Genomic DNA, 22574 nt, shown 5'->3' on the forward strand with positions numbered 1-22574 from the left:
TAACATCCACAGTTTGCCTGCCATCAACTTTGTCCCTTTCTCGTGTGACGAATTATGCCTCACATAAGCGAGCAATCAAACCGAAACCGAAACCGAAACAGGAACGTGGGGAGGAGTCTCGGAAACTTTCCCCCTCCGAAGGCCAACGCGTTACGTCACTCTGCATGCAGCGGACAAGCGGTACACCACGCAGGTCGTAGCCACTGTGTTACATTCCGGAAACAAAACAAGGGACCAAGATAGGGGATCAGATTACTCAGACACCGATGGAAATAAACAGCGGTCACCCGCTTTCCTGAGAGGCAGGAAACAGCACCGGAATGATATGACTGAATGGTGAAGTTGGCCGACCAGAGGAAGAAAGAAGTACTTCCATGGACGCTCGGTGGAAGACAGACTTTTTAAAATTTCAAAAGTCGTTTTCATGATTTTTTCATGATTTTTGAAGTGAGATATTTCACAACTGTGGTCAGTTCGTGTAAATTATTGTGAGAATACCGCGAGCTTGAAATCCATTTGGTTGCGAAGCCTCCCTTTAATCGCACTTTTTTTTATTTCTCCGAAATCTTTTTACGCTTCTCCCTCACACGTGCTGAGCTCGACCGCCATATTAACAACATCCGGGTATGTAGTATCCACCGTTCAAGGGGAGACACCCACCCACCCACGGGCACCTAACCCGAACTAATGGTACGTACCTAAATTCACGTGCCGTAACCTAACCTGATCGAAACCAGGTGAAACTGCCGCCACCTCACTGCCCCCCACCCCCCACCCCACCTCTCACGATTTTTTCCGCCTTTGCCGTCGGGACCATTTTTTCCGGGGCCACTCTTTCCTACGCTCGGACGCGGGACCTTTTTTTTTTCAATGAAAAAAATGGCTAGGACGCAAGTGAGCTGGTGGAGATGATGATGATGGTGGAGATGTAAGACCCTGTGTTGTGTGTGTCCCTTCGTGTTCTCTAGTCTCGGGGTTTTGCATTATGCACCAGTTTTTTCATCCTTGTCGTCCGGGACAGTTTCTCCCGGGACCATTTTTTCCGCAACCAAATGTCCGGTCCCAACTCTGGACTGGCGAGCAACTGTGCTATGAGCAATTGTCCGCTTCCCTGGTTTGGTGCCTACGTAGCACGAAAATATGGCAGGCAACATCTCAACTGTACAGCCGTATTGGATCTCAAAACGAATCTGGATCTCAAAACGCTCCCACCCAGGGCTAAAAGTCAACTGTTGACGAACCAACGTCTACCACGAAGATAGTGCGGAGAAGGCTCCCTTTTTTTGCAATTTTCCTGTTTTCCCGACTCTTCCCAAAGCAGGGAATAGCCGTGGCCTGTGGAGGCTAGCAAGGTACGTAAACTGAAGCAATCAGATGGGAAGAGGGAAGGCGATCACGACTTGACACGAAACCGCCGATTCCAGGAAGCAGTTTCATTACTTTGCCGCGGCTTTTCCCTAAGCAAGGGATGGGAGTGGGAATGGGGACCAGAGAGCCCATCGGAGGGGAGCAGCTCTATAAGCAGGGGGAGAAAGAGAAGTGAGGACAGACGACCACGACTCGTCGCAGAACCGCCGGGAGCAACAAGTCATCTCTCGGACGGTCAACCCTCAACAACTGGTGTCGCAAGACCCGACTCGGACTTCAGACTGTGCAGCCTCTCAACAGCCAGCTCGACAGTTTCCACCTTCTAGCTCCACCAGCACTGTGCTGTCACAGATTGTGCCGGCAGCTTGTGCACAGACCACCGCTAGATTATAAATTGTGTGCCCATTATTTACTGGTGTTGGCCTCGTTCCTTCCACAAACTACCCCAAAGGTACCCCTATCTCGTGTGCTGGCGTTCCGACCGGGAGCGGTCTCATCACGTGTGTGCCGTGAGTGGAAGAAAAGTGTCATGATGGAGTGGGTCACGCCACCTTAATATAAGGGGGAGAGAGGTCAAGTACGTATTTCTTATCAACAACGCTTTCTGCCGTTCCCAGCTTAGAAAAGGGCTCCGCATTTCCGAGCTGGTTATTTTCCACGACTGTTGCCCTTCAGGAAAGCGGCCCTTCGTATGACAGCAGCAGCTGTGTAGCTTGCATGTGCCGTGTGTTCCTCGCGGCGAGGCGGGGCACGGAAGAAGCGCGCTGCGAAGGTGGTGCGATGCGACGCTCAGGCTGCGTTCCAATACCTCGCGCCCGCGAAGCCGCCTGACTAGGCAGCTGAGTAGACCAGGTCCCCCAAACTCACCTCGGAAAAGCGTGCAATGAAGAAGGCCGCCACTAGATACCCCACTGTTGCCGTTCCGGATCACTGCAGCGCGCTAAGTTTAGCGGCAAAAATGTTTTTGTTGTTTCTGCGAATGAATCTAGTCTTTATATGTCCAAATAAAACGCGTATAACAACTTTCTCTGTCGTGTTTCACTTTTTGGTCCGTTTTTAAACGTGTTGAGCGATCGGAAGGATCTAGTGCACGGCTGTGTGCATCACAAAGCGTACCTGTCGTACCAGGCGCCGCAGGCGCTGCAGTCGTCCATTTCTCCTTCGGTGACTTGGCCTGACTTGGATTGTGCTTCAACTGGATCTTTAGCGCGCTACAATCCACGCAAGCCAACGTCTGGTAACAATGGGCTACCTAAGGGCGGCCTCCGGCATTGCACGCATCGGGATAGGAACAAATACATGGGAAAATGGCGACCTTGGGGGACCTGGAGTAGACCCCTTTGCTTGTCACTATTGGAACAGGCTTGCCTAGCGGAGGCGCCCGTGGCGCCATCTCGTTGCTCACGCAAGACATGCGTACGGCGCAAGCGCAGCAGGTACTAGCGTTTCCCGCTGTCAGCCATCCCGGCTGTCAGATGGTCAGGCGTATAACTAGACTGCATCGACGCGCACTAGGCGGTAGCCGACTGAATAGCGGACTTGGCGAGATTTGGAACGAGACTTAACATGGCGGCACTTCCGGTTAGACCGCTGGGCAGTCGACTAACCGGGGTATTGGAACGCAGCCTCGCGCTCTTAAAACGGTATAGGCGTACGCCTCCCGTTTTCAACAAATCAGGGCAGATAACGATATCATTCGAGATTATGGTTGGCTAAGAGCGTGCTGTGCTGTGAAGGTCATTTTTAAGAGTGCGGTATCACGCGAGGTGTGGTGATGCAGGTGGCGAGAGTGGAAAGCACAAGACGCCAACTCCTTTCGCCAGGATGGCTCCGCCGTAAGGTTCTCCGTGGAGAACGAACGCGGAATGTAGAAGGGCAAAGAGCTGGCATCGCATTTGTAAGAGATAACTTCGAAATACTAACCTATTATATGTTAATTAACATATAATATGTTAGTACTTCGAAGTTCGTGTTGTATGTTAGTAATACGATATGTTAATTAGCATATAATATGTTAGTATTTCGAAGTTGTCTCTTATCTCAACGGTGTTTGAACACCGAAACACAGAGAAAGAATCTTATTAAAGTCTGCCCACAATCCGTAGCGACAACACTGCATGTACCAAAGGCTGCACAGGTCATAGCCTCCTATATACTCAGTATATAGGAGGCTATGCACAGGTATACTCGGAATCTTTTGTGTAGTGGCGCGCTTCGGGGCATGTACACGAAGAATACACGAAGAAGAAAAGACCGAAGTGGCCGAAACGCGACGCGTGCCAAGGAACATCGTTGGCCCGCGAGTGGTGGAGGAGGTTCCAATGGATCCGATCAAGCAGGACGAGATCATTCGCATAGCCCGGCAAATTAGCAGCCAATCCCTGCAGCTGAAAAACATCGTGGACTCGTTAGTCGGACAGCGCACTAGGGGACTCGAAGACAACGACGGCTACGATGCACAAATTCCCACCACCACCACCACCTCGCGTCGCCCAAGACAGCAGGTCACCATGCAAATGTCCGTCGAGGACAGCGACCTGGACAACCCGCCACCTTACGAGACTGATCCCATTTGGTCCGTCTGGGAGAACAACATGATGAAGCTGACGCAACTTCTCAAGGCGTTAATAACTCAGCTCCAAAACAAGCAAGATGAGGGTGAAGTTCCTCCGCCCCTACCACCTTCTCAACGAAAGTCCAGGGATCAGGGTGTCGCGGAACAGCGCAGCAAGCAGGACTTGGGCGAGTACTTTAAACGCCTAGCGGCCCAGTTGGACTTGCTGGCGGAGTTGCTGGACCCGGGATCGTCCAGCACTGGACCTCCTCCCGTGCACGCCAGACTCCCGTCGTTGGGCGTACCGCCGGTGATGACAACGGGTGCGATAGCACCAACAATGATGGCGCCAACGATGATGACTCCGGGCATGATGACCCCAGGCATGATGACTCCATGCATGATGAATCCCGGAATGATGGGTCAAGGCATGATGGCTCCCGGAATGATGGGTCAAGGCATGATGGGACCTTGCGACAATTACCCGGAAACAAGAAGCCGAACGAAGCCGTTGTACTTGGGGATCAAAGGACTAACGGATCACATGCAAGTGGTGAGCGGCTTGTTCAAGGAAGCCCTGGGTGTCGTGCCCGCGGAGACAAGATTGACGCTGGCAGAGCAGGAAGAAATTCGATTTTGCCTAGACAGACTGACGGCGAGCATGCAGAGTATGACCGGCGATCTCCGCGAGACCATGTTGGCCACCACGGCCGCATCGACACTTGCGAAGGAGGGTATCCTCACCAAAGAAGTCGTGGAGGAAGCGAAGAAGAAGGAGAAGGAAAGTGCTGAGAAAGGAGGGGGACTAAAATGATAGTGGAAAGGATTCCAAATAGTGAGGAGGAGACAAAAGGGGAAACACTGTGCAGTTCGTGTGGACTGAAATCCAATATCCAAGATATAGTGACCAAATTGGCCTGTACTGTTATTGCCATATGCTACCACCCAATGGGGCGCCCAGCTCCCAAATAAATATCCACTGTGTTGACACTGCTCCGTGATGCATGAAGTACGCCGTATGTAGCGCAGCACCCTGTCGGTCACCCCGCAGGAGATGAGGACTCCGCACAGTTCATGGCCTTTTGAGTCCGTCTTTTTGGTTTCGTTGTATGGTGGTCCCTGCAGCGGATCAAGGGGATCCAAATGTCAGTTTGTACCAGTGTTCGAGATAACTCGTTACTGTAACTAAGTTTCCTTTTTTTTTGGTAACTTGTAACTTAACTCGGTACTTTTACGGCGTGGTAACTGTCAGAGGAACTCGTTACTTTTTCAGGTAACTGTGCCAAAGGAACGTAAGCTAAGTTCCAAGTTACTTTTCATTCGCTTATCCACTCATGTCCACATATTTTCTTGCTTCCTCTTCGGCTCTTTCGTGGCATTTTTTGCCCTAAAACGTGATATTCAATCGACGACAGTATTCTATTCAGGAAGAAAGAACCGCTGCCATTGAAATGAAGATAAACCATTGTGCGCCCACATTGAGTAAGATGCGAAGCGTTCGAATAGAACTCTACCACATAAACGTCATCACGACGTCACTATATGACGTAATTTGCTTACAAACAGGGAGACGTCTACTGTTGGACATCAACGTGTTGCACTCCTCCGCAGGCAATTCAAGGTGTAACTCAACTGCTCACGCGCGCTGCACCAGTGTATAGTGCTATTCTGTGTGTCCGAAGTGACTTGGAAGCAAACTCGTTCTTTTTTTTTAAGTAACTCCGTAACTGCGTGTTACATTTCAGGCTGAAGAACTTCGTTATTAACTTAACTCGTACCGAGTTCTTTTGGACGGGTAACTTCTCGAGATCCGGCCCTACCATACATATTGTATATTTCTGAGACAGGACAGTAAATAACAACAGCAGGGCATATAGGACTGTGCCGTACTCGGTGTACCAGCTAGAAACGTGTCAGAGTAGAAACACCAGCAACTCCTTGGGCACGTTGTTGTCCACGGGGTTCCGAGCGTTGAGAGCGGAGCGCAGAGTCAGGCGAACAGACTTAACCCATGCAACGATCACGGTTGCATAAGCTCATGAGAACAGTTGTTTTGAGGCGCAAAAAGCCCTACACTGTAAACTGAAAAACACCCTTATGGGTGTAAATGGCTTGTCCTATAACTGACACCTCTTTTTACACCATATGGTCTTAGAACACCCTTTTCAGAGGGTGTATTCTGTGTAAGACACCCTTTGAAAGGGTGCTTTTCCTTGAAAATGCCTTCTTTTGCACCCTTTAAACACCCTTTTAGGAGGGTGTTTAACAACTTTACACCCTCCTAGAAGGGTGTTTAAAGGGTGCAAAAGAAAGCATTTTCAAGGAAAAGCACCCTTTCAAAGGGTGTCTTACACAGAATACACCCTCTGAAAAGGGTGTTCTAAGACCATATGGTGTAAAAAGAGGTGTCAGTTATAGGACAAGCCATTTACACCCATAAGGGTGTTTTTCAGTTTACAGTGTAACTTGTAGTGCTCGTATATGCCATACGCTCGTACGTCCAGCATAGCTCAACACTTGTCTCTCAGCGCTCCACAGCTGCAACTGCACTTGTGTGATCCTCGTCAGGTTATCTAAGCAAACAATCGTTTCGCTCCAAACACAGCCACGCGGGAGAGAGATACGTGTACGATGATTGTGCGACCTTACCGACAATGTACGCACTTGTACCATCTGCTGCAAAGCGCGTGCCTATGTGCGACATATTCTGAGAACCACATCGTATAGTTTCAAAGAAAATGTCGCTTACGTGCTTGCGTTCACATAGGGATATGGCTTCGCAGAGCGCGACGGATGGCGTTCGCAAAAACGGAACACGACATCGTAGTGAGGTAGGACGTATTCTTGCTTATGTGTGTGTGTGAAGGATGCTTGCACGAACGTTGAGGGAATTCCTCAGTGGCATCCTCAGTATATTTGCCCTGTCAATGATCAGAGTTGAGTACACTATCGAAACTACTGAGGAATTTCCAAGCAATTTGCAAGCGGGCTGGTCCTGCACGGGCTGTGATGTTTGTTGTTTTGTTTTGTTTTCTGTGACGGCACTGTGGCGTGTTGGCGTTGCGATTTTTGATGTGCTTTCATATCATATACAGTGAACCCTCGTTAATATGACCATGGTCGTTCCCGAACATTTTTGTCATAATGCGGAATTGTCATATTAACGGGGGAGATTTGCAGAGGTTCCGCAGCATTGTCCCCCAGGAGTATGGTCATAAAGCGCGTATGTCAGATTATCGGGGGTCATATTAACGAGGGTTCACTGTAGTGCACGTTGCTAGAAGACGAACACGTGATGACGTATCTTAACTCTTCGTGAAACCGAAACTTGTTGCCCGTCTAAAAAAATTTACGTAAATACGTAGCGTTCTCCTACAGCATTTTAAATAGAATAGCATTTCTTTAAACGCACGTTCGAAGCCTCGGTGAAGCCGCGTCGCGTCAGTTTGGTCGTAGCCCCAGCCGAAGAGGGGCTCCCCACGCAAAATCGCAAAAACTTTCTATTCCATAGCCTTAACCCTCAGCACCTTTAGGTCACAATTTTCGTTCCAACTGCACTCGTTGCTTTTTAAATTAAAATCGAAAATCACTGGCAACACTGTGTCGAAGTGATGGTCACCAACTGAGCGTTGCCCGTCAAGTACGGCAACGAAACTACATTGCATGCGGACAACAGTGGGTCTGCAACGCAATAAGTTGGCTTCGTATCGGCTACGTAGTCATCAGGCGTAGCAAATCAGTCGGGAACATAGATCACTGTTGATTGACGAATTATATACGAATTATATTATTGACGAATTGCGTTATATCCCACCAGACGTCGCCCCGAGCCGTTTTACCGCAATTCTGCTCGCAAATTAAAAATATAAGTGTTATCTGTCACATGTACAACTTAATGTGCTGCCTCTACGGGCAACAAGCTGTTAAAGTGCCACTACGGACTAAATCTCGTGTCTTCAGAACTCTACCAAAGTTATGTTTCTGAAATCTTCTTTTCTCACTTTACATTGCTACAGAATATTTTGGCTCTACGTGACGCGAAAGCTCGAGACAATTAATTTTTATTTTTGAAAACTGTCACGTCATGTTACGCTCCGACGGAGCGCCCGGCTCTCCTCTGGCAACGTTGTTGCCCTTCGCGCCTTCCGGGGGGCTCACTTTTTGCACTCCGTTAGCGGAGCCCCACGTGACATATCCTCCGACCGCTCCGGCCTTCGGGGATACACAAACGAGGGAGAAGACATCTCTCTCATTTCCCCCTATTTCGATCAGCGTCACTGACTTCTCCACCACGTTACCCTCCCTGGACGCCGGCGTCGTTGCTAGGAGACGAGTGCCCTCTCCAGAACATGACATCATTGCAATTTGTGGGCTTACGATTACGTCACCCACTCCTCGCGTCATCGGAACTTGTGGAGGCTCAGCAGGTCTTCAAAAACTGACAGAAACGCACAGGGTTCGTAAACAGGATTGAAATTTCGCGTGTAGAATACTTGAGACACCTTCTTTTCATGAACTAAATAAAATAAACGCTGTTTTCCGATTCCGGAGTAGCACTTTAATCTAGGCCGTCAACATAAACTGTCTGTCTGCTGCTTTACGGCATACCTTCGATCGACGAGAGCCTCGTAGATCACGCCGCCTCAACTGAGAAAAAAAAAACGTTGTGGCGACGCGCTCGCTCGGTGTCAGCGCGTCTCGCGTGATCTTGCACACATACAGTATATAGTTCAGTGAGAGGGAAGCGTTATTTCATAATTCACAGTCGACGTTAACGTTACGTGGTCTCAGCAATAAATGTGTGTTCTTTCGCGTCCGAAATGAAGTCGTTGTCCTCTTTTGCAGCGTGTGTCGTTTCGTGCGCGTTCGCCAGTGCGTCAAACAGCACCTGTAGTCACTTTATTTATTTTGAGATTTTATTGAGCCGATCTTTTTAGCCTTTGAGTAACGTCGTTTTTTCCTAGTGCAAAAATAATGGTGCTGGACAGCGGTTCGTGCTGCAACGGAAGCCTCGCCTTCTTCAGGTGCTATATGTTTTGAAGAAGGCGGACCTTCCGCCGATTTTCTTCTTTTCTTTTTTTCGTCTTCCGTATGTTTCATATTCTCGTGTGCAGCGAAAGAACGGCGCATGAGGTAGTGTTTCAATTATGCGCAGCGCAGAAAACTGATAACAGTGGGCGATGGCAGCTGCGGTAAGACCTGCCTCCTTGCAGTCTTCGCTGGACGACCCTTTCCGGAACGATACGTGCCGACGGTGCTGCAGACATACATCACGACAGTTCACATCGGAGAACAAACTGTACGTCATATACAATGATTTCTTTCTCTCTCTCTCTAACACGGAAAGTTTGCGTAAGAATTGTCAGATGACACTGGCAGGACTTGAGAGTCGTCCGCGTGAGTCCCTTGTTAAGTCGACGGGTATGTCCTGCCAGCTACGATCATGGTTCCTGCGCGAGACGGCATACAGTCAAGCTCCTTTACAACGAAACTCAGGGGAGAACAAAAAAAATTCGCAGTAAAGGTATTTTCGTTAAAAAGGATGTCCATTATTGGACCTATAGGGCTCCAGCCGGACCGCAAAAAAATTTGCTGTAGTGGTATTTTCGTTAAAAAGGTGTTCGCTATAAAGGAGTTTGACTGTATTGTTTGTTGAGGGAGTCTTTTGCCATATATATGTACACGTACCATAACTGTGGTCTTCTGCTAATGTTTACCAAAATTTCTTTTGCTCGAACCTGACCGACGGATTGCATAAGTGTATAGCACCCGTTTCTACACTAAATTGCGGCATATAGAATTTTAAGCTGTATATAGCAATGGTGGTGCCAGGCGATAAGAGGCAAAGTCCTTGACAGATGCTTGAAATATCGTTATGGGACAGTCCTGGCCAAGAAGACTATGACTCCCTACGATCCATCTCGTACCCAGACACGGACGTAGCCCTCATTTGCTTCAGCCTCGTCCAGCCGGACAGTCTGGTCAACGTCGTCGAACGATGGAACCCAGAGGTAGCACACTTCTGCCCCCGAGTGCCCATCATTCTAGTGGGTACAAAGAAGGTACGTATACCCCTGCGCCCTAACAAGCGTCAGATTGATGCTGAACCCCGCGCTCAGGAATGACAGCAGTCCGTTAGTTGTACGTTTTAGCTATTCTCGAAAATGTCACACCCCTGTGCTACCACAGAAGTGTGTCTTATGCCACACGGAAAGAAGATGTGAGCGTGTTCTTCCCAAGATCATGTCCAAAATGTGCACGTAAGGGGGAGGGCGTTACTTAACGGGCTGTTTGCCTACCATACATATCGTGTAATCGGACATAAACCAAAACAGAGCAGGACGTCACAGACTGAATTTCGTAAAATGTCTCTGAGACGAAAAAGAACCGGAAGACGATAACCGTGCGTATAGCGTATACGCTATACGCACGGTTATCGTAGTTGCACGGTATCGTTATCGTTATCGTATCGTAGTTGCACGGTATCGTTATCGTTATCGTAGCACGGTATCGTAACTCAATCGGTTATCGTATCGATAGTATCGTAGTAGTTATCGTAGTCACAGTAGTGTTGCCAATACTGCCTCTAGTCGGATTCGAGCCTAAACTTGACGTTATATTTGTTGTTGGGTATAAAACCAACAACATACATGCGGGTAACTTGGTCATCTTACTCCCAGGATTTGAGAAACAAACCGGATGTGGTAGAAAAACGAAAACCAGTGACGTCTTACGAAGGCCGACTCGTAGCAGAAAAAATCGGCGCATTCGCCTACTTGGAGTGTTCTGCATTGACGACTGAGGGGGTACACAAGGTATTCCAGACTGCTGTCATCGCTGCTGTAAAGGTACGGTGCCTCGAAACATTTGCTGTTGATGATCAGGACATATAATGTCGACTGCTCGAAAAGTCGTCTGCTTGGGACGATGTCCATATGCCCGTGTACATTTCTATGCCTCTGCCTCCATCTGTGCATCTATGCCTTTTGTGTCGTCTGCGTCATCTAAGTGACCTTTGTGTCATCTCCGTACTTCCTGCGTCGCCTGGACGACTTCTGTGTCATATGGACGACTTGTATGTCGTCGGCAAGAGGTTTCAACTCACAATTATATCATTCCCGTACTTTTTACTATTGTATATAAATTGATTTAGCGCAAATCATTGCATTTAACTCCTGTTCCTTTTATGTTCTTTCAGATGAGCGCCGCCAGGAGAAGAAGCGCGTATTGTAATCTCTTCTGACCTTAGATGCTGCAAACATGGAATCGAACCAGAACGACCGGGACGAATCACTTCTCGAAGACATGAGCCAGCTAGCAGCCCGTTCCTGACGTGCGGAACACCTTAACGCTATAGGTGCGTGGAACTTCAGAGGATTTTGAAGGAAAGGCTTCTGCGCCGTTGAGGTCGCTGTCGCCCCATCCTGTGCAGACGCTGAGCCAGCCAAAGACAACATGGCCACATTTCGATTTGGATGTAATACCACGGTAACTTAGTTACCGTGATGCTCTATACTATAATACTGTTACGGAATAAACGTCTATCTGCTATTGACGTGCTTTCCGTACGCAAAATGTTCCAGTGTTATTTTTCTTAAATTAGTTCATTCATTAGTTCACTGTTCATTTTATTTAAATTTTAAATTAAATGTTCAGCGTTCTTTTAGGTTTTTAAATACACGCGTTCCTCTATAGATTACATCACATTGTTGAAAACGAGCGACTTGGCCGATCGGGTTATCACGCTGCTGAGCCAGCTCGCCAACGTCCCGCCAATGTCCCGCCAACGTCCCGCTCGTGCCAAGGTCGTGCTGAGGACTGGGAGGTGGTGGGTTCGAATCCTGTCACCGGCTGTGCTGTCTGGGGTTTTCCGAAGACTTTCCAGACGAATGTCGGCGAGCAGTTCCCCCTGAAGTCGGCCCAGGACACATACTAACCCCCCCTGTTCCCCGCTTCTACCTGATGTCCTCTCTCCATCTATCCACATCTGTACGCCGCTCATAGCCACGGTTGCTTCGCGCCGCTAATACGGAATCAAAAAATAATAATACTAATTCTCTGTCAGACATATTTTTAAAGTAGTGATCGAACTCCCCACAAGAAAGGAGTATACGATAATATAATAATGAAACATATGTGAATGCAATGCCTGGTCGCTCGCGCGCACCTTATCTGCTCGTTTATCTGCAAGGCCGTACCGTGCTTGTTCCACCCATTAGTCTTATCAGTATGGACTTTGACGAAACCGAGCCTTTAAAAACAACACGTAAAAACATTTCCATTGTTCGCGGTCTTTATGGTATAGTTGTTCTGCGTGAGTAACATAGTTCAAGGCAACTTATTCATCACGCTTTGTCAGAGGCATAATGGCCACCATTTTAGTTTTCCAATCGTTTTTCGACGTAACTTCAATTCAGTTCCATATACAACTGCAGAATTTCAAATTGACAAGATCACACTCAGGGCTATCACTTTTGTCAGCAACTGTACGGTCAACTTCACAACCAACTAGCACCCCGTGAAAAAAAAAAAAAAAAGTGTCACCTTTCATAATAAGCAAACAGGGTTTTGTCCAATGCGCGCAGAGTCGACACGTTATATCTTTCGGGTCCCAAAGGCACTTGTGTGCTCAAAGCCTCCTAGTAGCTCTATATGTTATTACACCTTGAGCTCTAATCTCTCTGCGCGTTATCTGCATTCCAACATGTTCCCGTGCACAGGCTTATCATTAGGGAGCCTATGATGTGAAAAAATATCCGGGCGCATCGCATGGGACGCCCATGGTATTTCTCAGGTGTCGGCTGACAAACATCCTCGCCGGTTCTCACGTTGCCCGTCTACGGATGTAAATCGACGCAGTGCTCACGAACAGACGTACACAGAACGATGGTGAAGAAAGAAACCGTGAAAGTGATTAAGTTGGTGACTGTCGGTGACGGGCAATGCGGTAAGACTTGCTTACTCACCACATTCGCGAAGGGTCAGTTTCCCGGCGAGTATGTGCCGACGGTTTTCGACACCCAGCTGAGCCAACTCGAAGTCAACAAGCGAAAGGTGATGTCATGTTGATTCTATTTGCGTATAGTCAGTTCACGTTTCACCGTTTATGTGTTAAGAAGTAGTCACGGGCGACTCACGGGGCTCCGCTGTTCTGCGTGGTTTTCATTGGAACTGTCGTCTGCGCCGGAATTGTCGTCTGCTGTGTCATTTGCAGAATCTCGTCTGTTAACAATTCTTTCGTCTGCTCGGTAGCGTTGCTGCGCGCATACGTGTGAACAAAGCCACAGTGAGGAAGTCATGGAATGTTATTTTACTTGCGTTTGACGTGTTTTGAGCCCTTGTTTTGTGTTTGAAATTGATAAGGAATACAAGTATACGAGAAACCCCGTATTCCGCGATGAAATAAATTGAAAAACGAGAGACGGACCAGTAATAATAAAGCATGTAACGTCACGACATACAATAGAAAAAACACCGTATTGTCAGTCGCCAATCGCCATTGACGCTGACGCTTTTGGCGAACCACCGCGGTCGCTCACATATGAGTCATGCTAGGAAATACATGTCAGCGATAGCTGACGTATACACGCGTCTCATATGGCTACCTCGTGGTGACGTCCACTCATACTGATACCACCATCTGGAGTGACAGCTGGATAGACTTCTCGGAGTGGGTCTGGCCCACCAGGGACAGCTCCGGGGGACTCAGGCCCCCACGCAGTCGGTGCCTATGGTAGCCGCTGCCGGACTGATGGCGAATTCGCGTGGTCCTATCCTAGCTGATATATTTGCCATATTCTGAACAATTGTGTTCCCTTGGTCAAAACGTCTCAGCGTGTCCCAGAAAACGCGTCGTGGAATTATAATTTAAAAAAAAAAAACTACACCATCTAGAATCACGCGGTCAAAGACATTTGTTTTGTCACCTCCTGATGTGAATGTCATCTTACTTAAGTTTTATTATGCCAGTTTTTACGAACTGAACTCGGAAGTCTGCCAAGTAAAGATCGCTTTTTTCCCCCACCAGTGTGAAGCGCGAGCTATCCCGTCGGAAAAAAAATAGCCGAACACCGTTTCAGAGCGCGAACAACCTAGCGCTCGACCACTTTTTGCGCGCCCTCGTTCTCAGTCCCACGAAATGAGGTTGCCAAAAACCCAGCCCACAAAGGGGTAGCAGAAAAATATAAGACAGGCATGGCTTATCGCAACCGGCTTCCGCTGGGATCATGCCTTCCCTCTCCTCATTCCAAGAACACTGTTTCTACTATCCCCCTCTGGGCTGGGTTTAGCAACTACCTTCCGTCGAACTGAGAGTGAGGGCACGCAAAAAGTGGCCGAGCGCTATGTCGTCTGAGGCAACGGTCACGTGATCCAGTGAACGCGCCAGACTAGAGCACTGCACCCTAGCTTACCCGAAAGCCCGGCCCGTGGGCCTTCTTTTTGAGGGCCTGGGCTGGGCTCGGGTTTGACCACAGTGGGCCCCGGCCGGGACCCAGCCTGTGTTACCCTACTGTTAGTTAGCAAAGGTCAACTTTTACAGGCCGCTGCACTGAGCCGGGTAGCCTGTAAATTTCTCGGGCTCGGTAAACCTAGAGATTCTTCGGGCTTGAGCTGGGCCAGGTACGAAGCCGTCGGGCCGGGGCCGGGCGGGTAAATCAAAGGAAGGCCAGGCCTGGGTCTAAGAATGCGGCTCGCGCAGTGCTCTACGCCAGACCGGCAATTTCCGAGCGCCAGTGTTGCCACAAAATGCCTCGCGCACCCCACAATGTGTACAGCGCACGTGGCTGTCTTCTGTGAACTAAGTTCACGCGGAACAACATAACACCTCAAGCGCCACTAGGATTATATTTCCTTTTGAACATCCGCTTGACGCGTGGTTAACGAACAAAAGGTCACTTTCGTTGCAGGTCCTCTTAGGCCTATGGGACACCGCGGGACAGGAATCCTACGAGCAGCTACGGCTGTTGTGTTACCCCGACACCGGCGTATTTCTCGTCTGCTTCGATATTGCTGAACCGAACAGCCTTCTCAACGTTCTCGAATTTTGGGTGCCGGAGGTCAGAGACGCACGTCCCAGAACACCGATTGTACTTGTCGGCACCAAAAAGGTGAGGACGACTATATAGCGAAACGTCTTTGAAACCACAAACGGGGAAGTAAACTTCAACTGCCCAGGCGACAATTTTACATTTCTAACACCAGCACAGTTGATACGAACATGGGCGGTAATTCCGCTGTTCTCCAGCTCTTACAGAGCAGCTGGAGAACAGCTCTGTCAGCACCCGTTTTGCCCTAAGTTCTGCTTTAGTCTCACGCGTCAACACTACACACGTAATTTCGCGTCAATGCGACGTGTACGTCTTTGTGGACCTTAGTATATCATCGGTCTCTGCCTATGGCACATACGCTTACCAGCGTTTGGCAGTGCTTCCCGTTTATCTAGCATTCTTACCTGTAACGCGTAAGACAGTAAATAATTCCAAGATTGCGAAAAGAGAAAGCATCCCACAATTTCTGGGGGACGTTGGGACGCACACAACGAGTGGCCGATGCTGAGCGGCATAGCCGTTCATGCCTGAAAGAACATGCCAAGAACACAGTGAGTAGATCACAAAATAAAAGTAGCACACACGCGCTAATATGCCTACATTATAAGCTCAGCTAGGATCGATTAAATTTTTTCTTTTCACTAACCAGTGGACTAAAGCGACTTGGAGAACAATGGAGTCTAAAACGCGAGCGCTAACAAACAAAGGCATCAGGGCCGTTTACCTGTATTTCCGCCATAGCTAGTGGCCCCCTGAGGTGTATCCGTTACCTACAAGGCATACTCGCCTAAAGCTTCACAAAATTCAAGCTGTACTGGTGCTGTTCGCGTTGAAAATTACCGTATTACTCCAAGCTATTGCAGACGCCGCCATGCTTCTTGAGCCTCTCCAGCGACGTTTGAAATTATCCGCACAACGGGCTATGGCATCACGTGACTCTCTCTTCTGCGCGTTGCGAAAAAAACATGCCTTCTGCGCGGATTTCTCCTTTGGCGTCGACGCAGTCGGTCGACAGAGCGGGCGAGAAGGCGGAGGGTCAAGAGGTGCTCAAAACGCCTCTTTGTGGACACAGTGCGGATGGGGTGCGCACGGTACCCACAGGGTGACGTATGTGGGACGTCTGCTGCTTTATACTCATTGGAGCATCCCAACTAGCGCGTCTCAAGAGGCCTTCAATGGATGTTCACATTAGGCTTGCGGATGCTCGGACCCTTGTCAGCTGTCCAGGGGCGGTTACTGGTTCTGTGGGAAGGTCCTGAACGTCCCGAATATCTGGACATCCAAGCGATATCTGTGGGATATCCCAGAACAACATTCGCGTTTCAGTTTTACCCAGTAAATAACTGATGTCCCAGGGACGTCTGCAGGATATCGCGCTTTGGATGTTTGAAAAGCAGCAGCCTGCATCCCCGAGGTATCCATGCAGGATCTAGTATATCCCAGATTTTGGGCACTGAACTGATTTGGACGATTGAACGTCAGTGGGACGTCGCCTGGAGACATACGGATAAATATGTGATGTTTCACATGTTATTTGGACAACAACTTTTTTCTTGCGCTGAGAGCAAGCAAAAACTTCTGTGAACCTTGACTATAGATATGGGGGAGCAAGTAAAACCGTTATGTATCTCTATCGTTCGCGTGCAGCTGGCCATGCAACGTATTTATCTGTGCGTGACACTGGGCGAGCAACAGTATTCGACCACTTTTACAGCTCCACTCGGCAGGTAATCACATTATAGACAATAGCCTGAATTAAAAACACAATACTCGATAGGAAGGAATGTCAGAAACGTTATTGGTTATATCTTGAATTTGCGCATACACGAATTAACTGCAAAGACGCACCCCCTCTCCGTTACATATGTCTTACGCCGCAATACTCTTATAATGAACATGCCAAAACAACTTTTATTATTTATAATGATGTTCTAGAAGTAAGGAGAGGTTGTTACAAGTTCCTGCCAACCCAGAGCCCTCTTACAGGACTTAAGGGAAGATCCCAAAGAGATAGCCGCCCTGCAGAGCAGAAACCAGGCGCCAGTGAGCACAGCCGAGGGGGAAGCCGTGGCAGAGAAAATCCAGGCCGTCGCCTACGTCGAGTGCTCTGCTCTAACTCAGGAAGGCGTTCACGACGTCTTTGTAACCGCCGTTACGTCTGTTCTAAAGGTAAGGTTACTCCAAATTATAAACAGCCTCGCAATGCCTTGCGTTCTGGGTGTTAAACCAAGCAGGAATTCCTGTACTGCAGTGCAGCCTTCTGTGCTCTTCTCGTTGGAAAGTATTTACTATATTTGCTCATTTTCAGAACAAGAGGACAAAGCAGCACCGATGTACCATTTTATAGCTGTTACTCGTAAATGTGTCAATAAAAATGTATTTATTATGCACCGACGACCGACCTCTAGGTGTGAAGCAACTGTAGTATTGTAAATGTCAAAATAAATATGTTAAATAAATATAATTAATCTAATTAATCAAAATAATTAAATAAATGTGTTCAACAAAGAGTTGTTATCAACATCTGGTCAATCTATTGTCAATTTTCTCCGGCCGGATGCTGATGTTGTAACACCACAACTCTCGGTATAACTTGATGGTATGTAACACCACATGCACCATATGTGCTAGGCTGAGGTTTTTCTTTTCTACGAAAATGTTGCGGAGTGATCGAATCTTCCACTGGAGTCAAAAACAGATTGTGCTTTGGATCTTGCACTGCACCTTTAAATCAAAGGGGTGGGCCATGTGCATTCCTGCATTGCAAAGTTGTTTTACACGTTGCACATATGGAAATACTCCCAGCAACATGCACGTTTACAGCTGATCACCATGGTAACACCACGTCACATTGGTAAGTTTACATTTGGCAAAAGCACGTAGAGGAATTGCAAGCTCTATATACTTGCAATTCCTTACAGAATTTGTTTTTTTTTCTTTCTTTTTTTTTCGTGTTAGAGAAAGTACCCAAACTTTGCACAATTAAATGTAGAGCGTCAAGTGAGAGGGAGTCTGTTCTACTTTGCCCTATTGGTGAAGAAATGCACGTAACAAGACAGAAAAGTTCCAGAAAGGAGCAGACAGTGTTGCTTGAGCACACCACTGCTACACCCTGAGAAAAGGTGAGTTTGCATCGCCTTTTCACGCAGTGGAATGTGCTGTCTCCTGTAGACAATACTGTATAAAGGGTTATGAACTGATCAAACAATAACGTGAAAGTAAGCACTCGGCAATCATAGATTGAACAGCACTGCCCTTTATTACATGGCCCAGATAGAAGACTTCGGTTAGCACGGGGGATCACGGAATTCGAAGTTCACCTCCTTCCCTGTCAGCTTCTTGTAGACGGCAGAGAATGTTTCAGTCTTCAAAGAGAAAACGTCTGTTAGTCACACACACTATCACCCATAAGCAGGTTACAACGTCTGAGCCGTACAAAGGTGATGCAGCCCTCAGAAAAAAATTGGAGTAATCATTTTCTACGATCACTTAACAATCACAGTGATGTTTACTCATCATCGGGCTACACCATATATCTCTCACGATATTAAAACACTGTTAAAGGGGCACTAAACAGCTCCAGGAATATTCTCCAGTTATTATGCTCTATGAAAGAACGTGGCTCACGATATCCAATTATGAAATTCATTTACTTCTAGCCAGCGCCTTTACCACGAAACAATGCCATTCAAGAAGCATAATCCGCGTGGGTCTCTCCTTCCTACTAGGAGAGCACCTACGTCACACGTCTCGCACGTGTAGCAAAGCTGCATTCCAGTCACTGGAGATGGGGGAGATTTCGAACTCCTAGCCAATGACGGGCCTCGTTGACACAAACAGCAGCGTGCGGGGAGAACCGGTTGTGAGAACACCGCTGTGACCTCGCGGAGCAATACAGCGCTGAAAACATAGTACGCACATGAAATGGAATATTGTGGGCTTTTGGTACCTTTTGATCTGGCTACCTTGGGTTTGACAAGTGTAAATATGTTTAGAATCGACCTCACTACCCGATATTAAAACAAAATCAGTGTATAGGCGCCCCGCATTTTGAATGGTTGTTGGTGCGCGACGTCAAAATGACGTGTGGCTATTGTCGCCAGGGCATCGCAGGGCAGGGCATGAGCGCGAAAGAGTGCAGTGAATATTCGGTTGGTTTGGAGCAATTATTTACTTTTTTGCGACAAAAATTTTTGCTAAACGTCACTGTAGGAAACGAATCACACTGCATTACAAAAAAGTGCACCTTGCATACCTGTTTATTGCCCCTTTAAGAGAAGTATTTTTTTTTCCTCACCCTCACTTTTCATGGAAGAAGGCTTACAGAGTGCAGAATACCATCCTTGAAGCAAAGGGAATCATGATTGTAAACCCCGTGACAGTAAAAGGCAATTTACTCCAAGGGAATAGCAAGCTGACTTGTGTTGTATGGCTAACTTTTCCCTTGTTCCTTTATAGTAAACCTACACCCCCCTCTCCAACTTATAGCAGATGTGGATTGTACAGCAAGAGAAACTCTGTTCAGATTACATCCCAGGAATGCCAAACACAGGACCAACTGAACTCAGACCTGGCGACACAGCACCAGTGGTCACATGTTCTGCAGCAGCCACTGACGATGGGAGATGGCAACCCTGCCTTATATCTTTCACATTCCCCATTTTTTTTCTCTCCAGTTTTCTTCTACCCTCTCTCCTCGCAATTTTTAAGAATTCAACGAACGTTTGTTACTATGCACTATTCCACCAGGCCTAACAATGCGCAGTAAAACCTCGCTGCGCACATTTTTATGTCTCGCCACAAGATGATTAAGAAGTACCACACGAAGTCATGAACCGCCTCCGATGGAAGCACTCTGGTTGGTGCGCAACAAAAGCTACACTACGGATGTGATAAGGAAAAGAAATCTAGTCTGTCAGTACTGCACCACAGATAAGGACGGCTAGACACAGAGAGGTCATGTTCACTCCTGCGCCAGATAATGTAATCCATCATACTCCGCTTCCATATTGGCTGTTAAGACTGGCCACATGACACTACATGAGCCCTCCCTGCCACTCCCTTATTGATAGTGCGCATGGTGGCGCTGCAGTATATCTCCTAGCACGCTAATGCGTCTACTTATCTCCAACGGCGTATGTTGTTGCTGGGCTAGATTTCTTTTCTTTCTCAAGTTGAACGCGACAATAATTGCGCGTTCAAATTCGATATACGGGGCTTTTCTTTTTATCCTTTACAGAATTTTTACAATCAAACCGAAAGCTGCCTAACCACTTCGCAACCAGTTACCTAAAATTTATTCGCTCGTTAATTAGATGTCTTTTGGGTAATCCAAGATAGCAGACTTGGAGCCAGCCATTATTTAAGTCCACTCTCGTTTCTATATGCCCCGACATACACATGCTTTGAGATATACATTAATCGCTACATTTTGTTACGCAAATGAACCGGCACTGAAACCACACACACTTCTCGAGCACAAAAAGCAGGGAAGTGTTTATTAATTTACTTTTTATTTCAATGTACTACAGACTGCCACTTTGAGGTCCAAGTAGGAGAGGCACATACGCACATGGAACAGTACAATGGTAGTTATGTTCAGCACGTGTTCATATCAGAGGGCCACGTGTTTTCTAGCGATCGAGCAGATTAGAATAAATGCTAATCTGTTGACCTGTTAGACAACTTTCTGGCCTAGATAAGCCGGAAGTCATGTCATTCCTGCGCTCGAGAAGAGCATAGTTCAGGTTTTCAGCTCGTTTGCATATCAATATTCACCAATTTATATCTGAAAGTACGTGCTCATTTCAGGGCATTTAAAAACGAGAATGGGTTTAAAATAATGACTAGCTCCAACTCTGCTAGCTCGCATTTCCCTGAAAACATCTAATTGGTAAGTTAATTTACGAATTTTAGGTAATTCGTAATCAGTAGTAGTTACATGCACTTTCTTTACATGATGCCCGTCTGGCCTGATAACCCGCCAGCAAAAACAACATCAGTAAAGGATAAAATCTGTAAAGGAAAAACACCCTGCATACTTGAAGTACTGGCAACCCTGCCTACCCAAAATCCCAAAAACGTCCCATGCAGCAGACGAAAGGATGCCCACCTTATGCTCAATGTTGGTCTGCTGCGACCGCTCCAGGTGCACCTTGATCAGGCGAGAGCCGTCCAGGCGTACCCGGGTTCGCTTGCCCACGATCTCCGCGGGAAAAACAAGGTCCTCGAGCAGGGCATCGTGCACGGCGGTCAAGGTGCGTGACCTGGGCCTCTTCTGCTTCTGCCGGGTCTTACGGGTGGGCTTGGGCAGGATGTGCCGCTTAGCCAGGAACACCACGTGCACACCACTGAACTTCTTCTCCAGTTCCCGCACCAAGCGTGCTTGGATGCGCTGGTACTGCTTCAGCTGAGGCACCGGCACGTAGATCAGGATGGCCTGGGGGAATGTACAGGTTCACGTGGTGATTGATTGATTTATTTGATGTTTTCTAGTGCAACAACAGCAAAGCAGGTTCACATGTAGCCATATACTTTACACCACGTAGAAACAAGGCCTAGTTAAAAATAAAGCCTGCAGCAAATCTTATAGGCACTTCCCCCTGTAACGAATCGCGTGTTCAAAATGTACTGTTCTTGTCCAGGGCACGAAGCCACAGATCATCGTTTTGTCCTCAAACCACGCAAAAGCGTTCTTACTACTAGCTCTACTCCAAATTTAATAGGGAGAGTTGAAGCTCAGAAGAGTAGCGTTGTGTCCACAAAGCAGCCCTCGGAAAAAAATTGGAGTATTTTGCAGTCACTGTCAATCCTGCACAAAGACGTCTTCGTCATGGGGCAATGTGTGTGTGTGTGTGTGTGTATGTATCGCGAACTCAGAGTATAAAAATCGAACTTGCCTTCCTGCTATTGACTTCTACCTCCTTCGCTTCAACAAAATGCAGTTCCCTAAGATGTGCTTTCAAGTCGCTGTTCGCCTCCAATTCGAAAAGTGTCTGCCAACACACAAAACGTGATTACTGTAATGCTACGGTGCTGTAATTTAAAAAAAAAAAAAAATGTGTTTCTTACCTGAGACACCGACTCTTCGAAGGCGTCTGGCTTCTCCCCTAGGGGCTTTATTATTTTTGCGTTTGTGGACATCTGATCAAAGAACAAAAAACGGATGAAGACAAGGTGTCACAACATGTCGTTACTTTCAATATCTGTGTAAACACGTAGCATATAGTTGTACGGTCATCCTGGTGCTTTGCCTCTCTGATCAAATCATGCTATACTTCGAGGGCATTAAATAGAAAGAGTATGTTCAATCTTTCCAACATGGGGCAACACACCAAGATGCCGCTGGCGCACGCATACTGACAGAGATCACCCTTCATCCGTAAACATGTGAATACTTTATCGATAAACACGATTGATACTTATTCCGTATTAATTGTACTAACCTTCTAAGCAAGCATTTCTTAAGTGCAGCCCCTTATTATTACCTTATTTTTACTGTCAACGTCACGGATACTCACTTTCAGGGATCACCCTGGGCACTCCAGCCGGAAAAGGAAGTTGCACACTTCTTACTCTCGACATCAAAGCCAGTTTCGCCATTC

General features: G+C 47.5%; 3 protein-coding genes across 6 annotated transcripts; 2 read left to right on the forward strand and 1 right to left on the reverse strand.

Moving 5' to 3' along the window:
* Positions 1 to 6534: 6534 nt before the first annotated feature.
* On the forward strand, positions 6535 to 11497 carry LOC135398844 (ras-like GTP-binding protein Rho1). 3 transcript variants are annotated; one of them, XM_064630362.1, is made up of 5 exons: positions 6535 to 6753; positions 9083 to 9221; positions 9781 to 9984; positions 10603 to 10770; positions 11121 to 11497. In XM_064630362.1, exons 1-5 carry the CDS (start codon positions 6716 to 6718, stop codon positions 11163 to 11165), a joined length of 594 nt encoding a protein of 197 aa, XP_064486432.1. In that variant the 5' UTR covers positions 6535 to 6715; the 3' UTR covers positions 11166 to 11497. The 3 variants fall into 3 exon arrangements, with proteins under 3 accessions (XP_064486432.1, XP_064486433.1, XP_064486434.1); XM_064630363.1 differs by having other exon boundaries at positions 6537 to 6753; positions 9078 to 9221; positions 9807 to 9984; XM_064630364.1 differs by having other exon boundaries at positions 6537 to 6753; positions 9807 to 9984.
* Positions 11498 to 12483: 986 nt separating this feature from the next.
* Positions 12484 to 17364, forward strand: LOC135398845 (ras-like GTP-binding protein Rho1). The gene is made up of 4 exons (XM_064630365.1): positions 12484 to 12976; positions 14830 to 15030; positions 16957 to 17139; positions 17279 to 17364. The coding sequence occupies exons 1-4, from the start codon at positions 12809 to 12811 to the stop codon at positions 17315 to 17317; spliced, it is 591 nt and encodes a 196-aa protein (XP_064486435.1). The 5' UTR covers positions 12484 to 12808; the 3' UTR covers positions 17318 to 17364.
* An 846-nt stretch (positions 17365 to 18210) lies between these two features.
* Positions 18211 to 22573, reverse strand: LOC135398847 (small ribosomal subunit protein eS7-like). Of its 2 annotated transcripts, none has more exons than XM_064630367.1 (5): positions 22491 to 22573; positions 22042 to 22113; positions 21870 to 21965; positions 21083 to 21409; positions 18211 to 18335 (listed from the first exon to the last, which is right to left on the reverse strand). In XM_064630367.1, the coding sequence occupies exons 2-5, from the start codon at positions 22111 to 22113 to the stop codon at positions 18258 to 18260; spliced, it is 573 nt and encodes a 190-aa protein (XP_064486437.1). In that variant the 5' UTR covers positions 22491 to 22573; the 3' UTR covers positions 18211 to 18257. The 2 variants fall into 2 exon arrangements, with proteins under 2 accessions (XP_064486437.1, XP_064486438.1); XM_064630368.1 differs by lacking the exon at positions 22491 to 22573 and adding an exon at positions 22416 to 22434.
* Between the last annotated feature and the right edge of the window lies 1 nt (position 22574).

The sequence above is a fragment of the Ornithodoros turicata genome, chromosome 6 (assembly GCF_037126465.1).
Source record: "Ornithodoros turicata isolate Travis chromosome 6, ASM3712646v1, whole genome shotgun sequence".
In the NCBI taxonomy this organism is placed as follows: domain Eukaryota; kingdom Metazoa; phylum Arthropoda; class Arachnida; order Ixodida; family Argasidae; genus Ornithodoros; species Ornithodoros turicata.